We start from the raw sequence: 11,844 nt of genomic DNA on the forward strand, positions 1-11,844 counted from the left end.
GTGCTGCAGTCACTGCATGGCCTGGAAAACACTGAAAAGACTCTCTTGGGGTGGGTAAATTTATTTTCCATACAAAAGGGGAAAGAGAACTACATAGACCTCACTGAAATCCACATCAGAGGGAAAAATAGAAGAGATAGCTATAATGCTACAGTGGTTTTTAATATACAGGTTTTAAAACACGTGGGGAGCTCCTTGCTGGCGAAAGCACTCATTGGTGATTTGCAACCCATGCTGGGAACTGGTTTCAAAATCGGGGGCAGGGCTTGGCATCACAACCTGTTTGTAAGGAGAGCAGAGCTCCACCTGCCTGTGCCAGGGTTCTCCAGCACTGGAAGAACCAGTGGCCACTGGTTCTCCAGCACGGCCCCAGGCCGTGCCTGGGTTCTCCAGCACTGGAACAGTGCCTGACTTACATGTGTTTCATAAAGCAGCACTCCTCATAAAACTATTTTGAGTTTTTAATTAGGACAGAGCATGACACACAGAGTCGATGCTTCCTCAAAAGCTGGCTGCTGTTTTTCATCGAATCAGCATTACTTATGGGAAATGTATTGTCTTGCTTTAGCATATCACAGTCCAGCATACACTTGCCATAGCCCCCTTCCCGAAATACTATACAGAGCCTTTGACTAAGGGCAAGAACAACACGTGGAGGCTCAACAGCTGAAAATACTGAACTCAGATTATCTGAAGGCACCTACTGTGAAGTAGAGCAACACCTGGAAGGGAAAAAAAACCCCAAAACACCAAGAGGAAAAGAATTATGCCCCTTATACAGCTATTTCAAAATATTCTGAGAAAATATTTAAACATCTTAAAGAGAGACATGCATTTGATGTTTAGTCATCTTTGTTCACTAAATACCAACATAGACAATTTGCTAGATGCTGGGTAATGGGTCACTAAACACTAACACTAAACATGAATGGATTTGCTAAGGATGAAGGGTGCCCAGCAGGCAGTGACGGAAATTCCCTCTCTTCTTCAAAGGAAGGAGATGGCTGCAGTACATATCACACTATGGCACTGTTACAGGGAATTCCCAGGGTGAAAAAGGGGTTAAGGTTTCATACCAGGAACATTCCATCATTGCTGGCACACATCTATCCAGGTATGGCTACTGTACAGTGGTTAGAAGCTTCAGAGAGATGTCTTCAAGTGCAGAGTTGGTAACTACAGCCCAACACACAGACTCTGCATTCGGGCCAGCAGGAACAGCTTTTTCAACTGACGTGGCTGAATGTGTCTCCATTGAAAATAAGTCAGAAATTTTGGCCCAAAACTTTTTTAGCCCCAGTATAAAAGCTGCCTTCCCTTTTAATTTCAATCATTAAATTCAACCAATAGCCCCAAAGTTTGTGTTTTATTAACAATGAATAGAGAACACTGTAGTAAATTTAAAAAAATTAAAAACCAGCCAAACAAAAAACCAAAACAAGGAACAAATGAACAAACAAAATGCCCCTTCCAAAACCCAAATCCCATCATTCACTGGCTAGAAATGCTTCTTTTGAGGACTACAGCATGACATCTTTAACCTAAAATATCAGAAATCTTGATATTTTATAATACAATAGTTAGTAAACTGTGTATAAGGCACTAAACCAACCACACTCTATAATAGGTTATACACATTAATATTCCACATCCACAGGTGTTAAATACATCCACATGTTAAATGCTGTTTCCACAGACCAGAACAAAACCAGCTATGTAACAGAATCTCAGATATAGGCTGATTAGAGTTCACCTTACTCATTGAGTTTATTTTCTTGAAAAAAAGACAATACAAGACACCTGTTTTCAAATCAGTTAAAAAATGTGAACAAGTTTCCTTAAGAAATAGAACAATCTTTATTTTTTAGAGCACAGGTTGAACAGATTGACAGTTCCCTATGGAGCAATACATACAGGAAAACTAGTGGTTTTATAACAACAGAAGTCAGGTGAAACTGATGTTTTTTGAACCAGTTACCTGCACATCAGTGTAGGAGTACTTAAAACTCAGAGCCAATATACTTACAGGTTTTTGCAATGGTATTTCTAGTGTTGATTTTAGAAAGCAGTTTGCATGAGTCTTCTATATTGTCACTTGGAAACTGTGCACCGTTCAAAAATTTGCAAGGTCAGAAGAATAGTGTGATGATTACTCTTTAACAGAAATGCATGTTTAACTGGTGCCACTGAACATCACTCACAAAAAAAAAAAAAGCTAAAAAAAAAAATCTATATGAACTTCTGCATTTGAGGATATATTAATATGAACGATCCATTTTTAAAATTAAAATGGTAAGTCTTGAAGCTTGTTTCATGATTAAACTTATAGCAGTTCCCCACTTTCATTAAAATGCATTTCAGTAACTGATGCAAAATTCAAGCTGTAGACTACAAGCTATAGTAAGCATTATCCACCCATACGTGCTTCCTTCACTAGTGTCAAGAGTAAACTGTCTTTAAAAAAAAAAAAAACCAAACCCAAACCATTATTGAAAGAAGTGTATTTTATGATTTGTATACAAACATGCCACAGACATCTCTATAACCCTAGAGAACACTAATAAAACACTAGAGCAGCTTTGATGCAGGCTAAACTCATTCTAAAGGGGGAAACAATGTTATGTTCATTAAATAACCAGTTTAGGCAGCTCATGTTATGACATATGCAAAAAAGCCACACTTATCTAAAAGACTTCTTTTTTTCCATGCAGTAAGAATATGTATTACAGCACAAGGAGCCCAGAGAAAAGTTGTGCATCAAGGGTTAGTCTCTACAGAGCTGCAGTTTAAGAACAGTCCAGTTGCACTGCACTTTTTTAACCTAGTTATTCTTTCCATACAGCAAGGAAAAACAGGTGTTGTGGGTCTATCTCAGACTTGTTTGGCTTTTGCATTCTTAACATTAATAAATGCTACACTGCAAACAATCCAACACAAAGTACATTAAACATTCAGAGTGCCAATGGCGGGCAATTATAATGTGAATTTTGACTGGCAGAGAACTATTCAAGATGAAGATTTAAAAACAGCTCAAGCTGCAACAACAGATACTGGCTCATTAAAAGAAAGCATCTTTAAACAATGGTCATTCAAAGCAACAAGACAGACCAGTTCTGTGCAGAGTATGGCATGAAGTTAAGTGCACTTTAAAGTTCTGGAATATTTAGAAAGGTTATTCCCTTTAAATAGATGCCAGCAAAAAAAGCTTGCATTAATTTTAGCAGAAGTCTGCCTTAGGTATTTTAGATGATTGCCAAGGTATAATAAAGAATAAAGAATTCAGTGCCTAACAGGTTTTTTTTGAAACCATCTGGAAATGGCACTGAAGTCTTCCCATATATTCACCATTTGGCAAGTTGCTTTTGTTTGTACAGTCATGGTATAGGAATGATTCCTGAAATTACACCAAGGCAGGAGTAAATTACTCAAATCCTAACAAAGGCAAGTAAGTTACTGCTGCCACTTCAAGAGATCACAATCACCAGCCTGAAGTTCAATCCTATGGAAAACGAAGCTGCTATTGGGCATTAGACAATCCTTGTTAAATACTATACAAGTCAACAGAGTGACTAATGCTCCAGTTTAACCCACAATTACAACAACAACTAAGAAACGCAGAGGAGAGAAGCAAGTACAAATTCTGTGTTGTTCTGGGAGATGCCCAATGCACATCAGTTCAGAATGTGTTTCTGTTTCAGGCTACTATTTGTAAAAGGCAGAAATATCCCACACGCTTTAGGATTTTTTGCAAGATAAAATCCTTAGTCTAGCAATTCATCCAGTATTTGACATCTTCGAAACAGCTATGAAACCCACATCGTCTTCTTAGGGCAGGAAAACAAAAGTGTAGTTCTGCTTCATCTGAGATAAACATTCTCCCTTTGTTTCTCAACTCCAATTAGCTGTGGCTAGTAATTACTCCTAAGTTTTGGGTCTTTTTTGGACTTCAGAACTTGCACTTGCTTTTTTTAGAGTGAAATCAGAACAGGAATCACACTTAGATTTACAAAGTTTGATATCCAGCATAGCTTTTTCTTCTGCCAATTATGTAAGCAACCACTATAATGGCAATCAAGACAGCAAGTGCAGCACCAACTACAATTGGGATTAGAATGCTGTCATCATCCAGCGAACACTCCTGGGCTGTAGATGAGAAAAAGGTTGCAATAAGGAATAAATAAAGACAGAATACTTGCCAAGCGTGGTATAAAAATCTGTTTTCCTTAATATGAAGGTGTTAAAAAAAATCAAGTATTATTCAAACTAAGAGAGAAAGAACTGCAGAGGTCTCATCGATACATTTAGCATATTTAAGCACTTTAATCATGTGGTGTGTTTGATAACCTATAGCAAGCTAAGGGTGTTCGAGTTTGCCTTTGCACAAGATCTGCACTAGGCAAGGGAACAGCCATTCTTCTACATTCAAGAACCAGGCTTATCTGTTTCATACTAAAAGGCAAGTCTGGTTGGTGCCTTCACTCATTAAGGATAAAAACTGACCTAGATTTGGTGTCAAGAATCTAAGCAGAATGAAGACATGTTACACAGATAAAATAACTATAATTAAAAGAAAGCTAGCTGCAACTTTAACTACAGAGTGAAATGGGTCCCTAAATCTTTTGAGCCTGTTTACCCTACACACATCTGGAGAGTTATCTTACTTCTGTCTAAAAGCAGAACTCTTCAATCTATGCATCTACACATCAGTCTAGTCCACTAAGACTGTGCTGCAAGTATTATCATTAAGCACAATGACCAGTTTGCACTAAATATTAAGAGGTAATTTAAAACATTTCAGTTTTCTCCAGACAAGATCAAGATAATGCAGCAAACAAACATTTTAGAATCTCTTTTTAGTTCTGGATATTCAAGACTGCCTCTGAAGGAAGCTCTGACAGTTCATTCTTTCTCAACACTCCTATTCCTCAGGCTGACAGGTAAAAAGAAACAAAACACCTAACAGTATTCCCAAAGTTCACTTCTGCAAAAGTTCTGTCCAATTTTCTTACATATCTGAGCTACAAAAAGCTGTATGTCAAGATGTTGTCAGGTAACTTCTAACCTATTCTGCATGGCAATACTTAAGTCCCCCTTCAGCATCTCTAGTTCATTCAAGTTTTGTGAAGGAGAACCACACACTTAGTAGACATTTTTTAAGTGAGAACAAATCTTTGCTTGAACTTGAATGTCAGTCTCAGAGCTTCTCTTCATTCCATGTATATATAAACATAGTTTTAAAAATTGGAACAAGAGCTTCTGAGATAAAGTGCTTGTACCTAATGCTGGTGCTTTTTAGCAAGTAAGAATTTTGTAAGCATTAAAAACAAAAACATAACTCTTACCTGTAGCAAACTTATTTGCCTCCACAAGGAATGGCTGAATCCATAGATTAAAAGTATGTACTTGAACATCTTCATTAATCTGAAGAGTTTGCTCTTTTCGGCACATGTAAGAGCTACCAAGGAAAGCATCCCACTTGCTGAAATTGCTGTTATCTGCACTTGAAATGACTAAACAAAGAGGGGGAAAGAAGAAAGGGAATTTGCATGTTCACTTAAAATGCAAGACAGTTCCTAATACAGTAAGACTGAGAAGCTGAATCTAGAGGGGCCAACACTTCAACACTGACTAGTCTGAAAAACAAAGGAGTACAAAGTGGGATTGATCTGCTTAACCAGAAATCAGAGACTGAAGTTATTAGAGTACTTTGCAATAACCTCTCTTGCATACGTACATGACATCAGGCTTTCCTTGTACCTCCACTCATCTCAGTGTTGCAGAGCTGCAAGTGTTTTAGCTTTAGTGCTCTTTAATTGCTGTAGCTATGACAAGCAATTAAAAAAAAGAAAACATATGTTTGTTGGGAAAAAAGTATGCTTTAGTTTCTGATGGACTGGTCTCTTTTCCCAGTAAGAGTTAAGTACAAGTGTTTGATTGAAGATGCTGCTGTATCTTCCAACCAAGACAACAGCTAGTTTAGGAAAAAAGCTTCAAAGTTGGTACAATCGTATTTCACACCTCAAAAAATTACATTACTGAAAATAGTTTTAAAGAAGCCCTCTTAATTTACAGAGACTCCATCAGCAGAAGTTTCAGGAATCGTGGAGTAGTCCCACACTGCTGTTTAAAGTAACTCTTACAGCCATTTCTGCTCATTATTTTTGTTCATACCAACTTCTAGACATACAGTAGGAGCTAGCAGTAAGCATGAACAACACTGAAAAAAAAGTCAGATGTATTTGACGCAGACATTGAGTAAAATATTACACTTGTTTAAGGCAGATACTGTTTCTTACCAGAACCATTCAGACGGCTAAGCAGCGTAACATTCACCTCTCTCAGATAAAACTTTTGTACACTTGCACTTGTATTTTTCTGTTCAAGAAACAAGAACCGAGTGTCAGTGCGCAATTCTGCATTTGTAACTTTAAGGACACATGCTTTACAAAAGCCAACACATTTACCAGTCTTACATTTTCTACAACTTTAACCCAGTTCTCCATTAGTCTTGAGGCACTCAGCTGGCCAGTTCCACCTCCCATATGGGAACAACCTACCACCAGCAAGCAACAGGAGGATTTTACTATGAGTGATCACCATGCAATGCTGTTAAATAAAGACTTAGTTTAAAATAAAAGAAATTACTTACAACAGCAAATGTGAAACCAATCAGTGTGCTATTTCCATCATTCAGTTTCAGAGTAGCTGTTGTGTTACCACAGGCACCATCTGCGACAGTTGTCTTTGGATTGATGTTGATCAGGAGAGGCTGAAATACAGACAAAGCACATCAAAGACATTCCGCTGCCTTTGGAATACATTGTCTCAGTCAGGAACAGTCTTGGGTTAGAGAGCTTGTCATAAACATGACAGCAGGAAGAGCTGAGCTTGGCTGCTATGGAACCAAGGCTGTTTGAGTTATATTTACATACTGGCAATATTGAAGCAAACAAATTGCTTGAGAAGTCTTACTCTTCCCTAACACAACAGGCTACCCTCTGAGGGGAAAGACAGTATCTGCAGGGAACAACAGCCGTAACAGCTAAGAAAGTTCCAGACTTTTAATCATGTTAGAAGTATTCCCCATAACAAATTCTGTTGAATCCACGTAAGATTTTTTTGAAGACAGGTATTATGCGACAAAACTATTCTGATGTCAGAGAGGTGCTACATACGGTACTTAGAAGCAGTTCTGGACAGCTAGCAGTGTACAAAGCAAATACCCTGCATTCAGATTTCACACCAAATAACTACAGCAACTTTTGCTCTTCAAAAGAAAAAAGAAGCACCTTGTCTTGGGAAACATTCAGTTGCAGCCCCACAGTAGCCAGGAAACAAGTTTTATTTCCACTTTTAAGAGAATAGTTTCCTGTGTCTGGATTCTCCACGGGTTTGGGAGCAGTTGTTGGAGCAGGAGCCAAAGTAGTGGTAAATGCAGTAGTTACGTTGGCAATAGTAGGTGGAACAGTAGGTGCAGAAGTAGGTGTATCAGCAGGACATCTAGACTCTGAAAAGACAATTTAATCACTGTTTCATTGCTAAAAGTTTATTGAAGTCTTATTAATCAGAGGTCAGTTCAATACAGATACCAATTCCTTTGCTGAAATATAGGCTCACTAGGAGTCTGCTAATCACCAAGACAGAAGTACCAAACTTGGCATTCTGGCACAGTATTCCAAACAAAGTACAGCTTCCATTATTCTCAGAAATTGTGTAATGCTCACATTTAAATCCACACTCAGTACAACTTGCCTCTGACACATGGAGGCAAAACACACAAAGATAATTAAGTTGTTATAGAAGTGTGACATGTATTTGCTGTAGACCAAGCAAGTGACCCTATTATGCTGTATGCAGCAGGATGATGCACTCATCTCTTTTCTGAGCTATGAGATGAGACAACAGGCTATGGACTATTCAAATGCCAACAGCAGAGGCCACCACTGGAAGTGGAAGGCAGTCAGCTAAAACCTGTCAAACTCAAATGATCTACTCAGCAACAGTAGTTCTGAAGTGCTTATTCTTAATACCCCAATTACTGGAATACACACTTGAGTAGACTCCCACCTTGGCACACAAACAATCAACATTACAGCACACTACTAAATCTGTTCTCCTAATCTTTTTTTCCAGGAACAAGGGAAGAAGTACTAGAGGATATTTACATGAATATTATTAAACACAACACATCTTAGAATTGGTGGATTTTTTATTATGGGACTTTGCTCCCTGCACCAAGGTGCAATACAAAAAAGCTCTTTCACAAACAGAAATGCTCACCTTTTTTACTGACTGTGCCATTCTGAACAAAAGCCTGCATAGTAACATTCCAGAAAATCTGCGTTATATTTTCTGCTTCAATAAAGTAGGAATTATGACACACAAAGACAGTGTTCAGTTGAACTGGATGCAAAGGATCCTTCACAAGAACAGTAACTGGTCCTACAAATAAGCACACGTTTTAATGCCTTATGAAGCACAAGAACTTAGAGGTAGTGTTATGTTTTATATCATTCCCTAAGACAAAGACATAATTAACAATCCTAAGCTCTCTTGAATGTTTTCCCTATGTGTCCTAACCGAAAGTGCTAGGTAATGCAGGAGTAACCAAACTTGCAGAACTAGACAAGCTATTAGAAAGGTGAACCCTTTTACTTAAGTTTTTAAGGAGAAAAAAATTCTATTATTAGTAGGCATTAGTACACAGACAGCCTAACACCGTATTGCTTGGCAAGGTAGTGCGCCAAGCAGCGCACACTAAAATTAATCTTCCATGTGCCTGCTGTCTACCTGCACTGATCAAAGCTGTTTATCCTTCCCGTCCTCTTCCACTTACAAGAATTACACATCCAGTGAAGCCATTTGGCCTGCACTGTTACCCAGCCAGCAGGTACAAGGAACAGCAGTTGGCAGCACGTGGTACAGAACTCTCTACATTCATTACTAACTCCTGTATTCCTCCTAACTTTGAAAAAACCAAGCGGGGTCAGGTACATGAGGTCTGACACTTCTGGCTGAGACTGCTTTGCAAGTCAGATTCTGCACTGAATGTTACCTTTTCTTTTAGCATCAGGAAATACAGCTGTGTCATTGGTGTTGTAGGTCAGTGTGATGAAGTCTCCCTGGTAAGTTTCATTGTTTTTTGTGATGTTAATGCTCCAAGAATGACCTTCTCCAAACTGCACTGCCACAAGTGCAGCTTGTGTGTCATTGCCACAGACGCTTCCATTGTGTGTCACACTTGATGACAAATTCAGGGTTGTGGTTTTCTAGAAGAAAAGGGTAATTTTAAATGCATTCACATGCAGTTCTTCCCCATAACATTATAGACTTGCTGGAGTCAGCTGAAACCTTGCACAAGATAAGTTGAGATTATTTTAGGTTATTCTAGAAAATTATGATAAAGGCTCCCTGGCACATGCCTGAGAAAGGAGCCATATCAGATTCAAGTACAAAAGTACAGCTCTAACTTGGCTGTAAATCTTGATCATGTTGAGCTGCAATTACATTTACTGCTTGGGCTAAGAACATATCTACACTGATACTGGTCAGACTTGGTGAGTTTTGTGTATGGCATTTAAGTAAGAGCAACAGGGTACTTTCAGTCATTTGTATGACTGGGAACTTATTCTTTATTTTATAAGGACTATATATGAATATTCTTCTCAACTGATTTAGTAAAAAAAAGTAAGAAATCAAACACCCTAGGTAAAAGAGCTTAAACTTTTATCCAAGTCAAAATCCAGTTGTCAGCAAGAGTTACCCCCAAATACGTACATAATCACCATTGTTTGATTCATATGTTATCAAGAACCTCATCATCCAATCTGCATACAGGCAAGTAGCATTAGAGGCATCCTTTATATCTACTTCCACTGCATAGGACTGGAAAAAACCTGTAAGATATGATTATTAGCTATTAAGATATTGTTTTTCCTTCATTTTCTAGAACAACTTAAGAGGACAGCTCATCACAAAGCAGTAAATTATGTCAGGACCATATTCAATTTACCAGACACTGAAAGAATAGCTAGATTTCTAAAAAGTATCAAAAATAGGAAGCATGCCATGAAATTATCAGAGCTGGCAAAGACTGAGAGAATGTTTTATAGTCTGTTTACCTGACATAGACTAATAACCTCAAAGCGTTGACTGCCCAACACTGGACACTTTTAAGAACTGGCTGGAAAGGGTGCTGGGCCATCTTGTCTAGACTGTGCTTTTGCCAAGAAAGGCTGGACCAGCTGATCTTTAAGGTCCCTTCCAACCTGGAATTCTGACTCTCTGAAATAAGCATCAGCTTTCTGGTGACACACTGTGTAAACCAAAGGGCATGAACACAGCACTTGAACAATGTGCTGCTTGTAGACCATGGGTCCATGATTTTATGTGTTGTATCAGTGATTACGACTTAAGCTGACCCCTAAGAGATGGGATCGGCGTGCCTTCATTGTTTCCACGATTCCAAGCTCGAAAGACACTGGTGTTAAATTCCCTTTGCGTATTAAGAAAACTTTTCCCAGCTGTTGTACTCTTAAGGCGGTGAATCCCGGCACAGCCGTTGCCGTGCCCGCGGCCCCACGCCGAGGAGCGCTGACAGAACGGCCTGGCCGGGCCGCGCGGGTGGGCCCGCGGTCTCGACTGCCGGGCCACGGCCCTCGGCTGAAGCACCCCGAGGTTCCCGGCCTCCCCGGCACGGCGCTGCTCCGTCCGCCGGGCCCGCGCGTCGCGGGCCCGCGGCCCCGCCGCTGTCCCCTCCCCTCCCGTGGGTGGCAGCGCGGGGTGGCGGCAGCAGCGGCGCCTCCGCCCCGGGGCCGTCCCCTGAAGACGCCGCGGGGCCGAGGCCGCCCCGGGACCCCCCCGAGACCCGCGGTGCCCGCGCGCCGCGTCACGTGCGGGACGGGGCGAGGTGGGGAGAGCGGCACGAGCCCGCGGGGACATCCGACACCCACTCCCATCCCCCGGGCCCCGGCGCTCCCCGCTCACCGGAGACGCCGAGCAGCAGTAGCGGCAGGAGGAAGCGGCGGCACGAGGAAGCGGCGGAGCGGCTTGGGCCCATGGCGGTGGTGCTGCTGCCGCTGCCGGCGGTGGGGACACCGGAGGACGGCGAGCGGGCGCGACAAAAACCTCGCCAGCGGTCATGTGAGGGGCAGGGCGGGGCCGCCCGCGCGCCGCCAATCGCCGCTCAGCGCCGCCGCTCGATTCCATGGATCGCGGACGGGCCGCTCGTCGCGCGCCGCCTCGGGCGGGCGGGTTTGGTCTGCTCTCGTCCCAGTCCCCGTCCGGCGGCAGCACCGGCCGCGGCGATAGCTGCGGCCGCCGAACCGGGGCTGTGCCGCGGTGGCCTCTGCAGGTGCAGCCTAGCGGCGGCTTGTTCTGGCCCTCGGCAGTGTTAGCGGTTTGCACCGGGGCTGCTCTAGTCTGGGAAGGTATAGCTTAGAAGAGATGCGCATCCAGAGAAGTTTAATATAGAGACTTTCACTGAGAAAAAAAATAAAGATATTGCCCGTGTTTGCAATAAATACAAAGGGGGAGCAATGGGTTAGTTTGCTCTCAGTGCACCTCCCCTGATGCGGCTGTCGGTGCTGTCCGTCCATCCTCCCACCAGGGACGGTCCCGGGTTCTCCGGGGACTGGGCAGAAACCCCTCCAGGCACGGCCTCTGCGGCGGGGAGGAGATTGACACCAGCACCCGGAGCTGTAATGCGCTTTTTGCTGGTGCTGAAAGGCAGAAAGTGGGGCAGAAAACGGTGGGAGAACACAGGAGCTTGGTGCAAATGAGGGAGAAAAGAGCCTGCGGTGTGAAGCAGGGAGAAGACGGGTGGACAAAAAACTTGGTGGATTT

At 41.9% G+C, this 11,844-nt stretch overlaps 1 protein-coding gene across 1 annotated transcript in view; it reads right to left on the reverse strand.

The window, feature by feature from the left end:
- LAMP2 (lysosomal associated membrane protein 2) overlaps positions 1–11,223 on the reverse strand; it is a 14,130-nt gene extending 2,907 nt beyond the window's left edge. The window contains 9 exon segments of the mRNA XM_039572315.1: positions 5,343–5,510; positions 6,297–6,375; positions 6,650–6,769; positions 7,290–7,507; positions 8,281–8,442; positions 9,056–9,269; positions 9,778–9,896; positions 10,987–11,091; positions 11,094–11,223. Of these exon segments, the coding sequence (XP_039428249.1) occupies positions 5,343–5,510; positions 6,297–6,375; positions 6,650–6,769; positions 7,290–7,507; positions 8,281–8,442; positions 9,056–9,269; positions 9,778–9,896; positions 10,987–11,091; positions 11,094–11,208 (1,300 nt within the window). The 5' untranslated portion in view covers positions 11,209–11,223.
- Between the last annotated feature and the right edge of the window lie 621 nt (positions 11,224–11,844).

The sequence above is a fragment of the Corvus cornix genome, chromosome 4A (genome assembly GCF_000738735.6).
Source record: "Corvus cornix cornix isolate S_Up_H32 chromosome 4A, ASM73873v5, whole genome shotgun sequence".
Classification (NCBI taxonomy): Eukaryota; Metazoa; Chordata; class Aves; order Passeriformes; family Corvidae; genus Corvus; species Corvus cornix.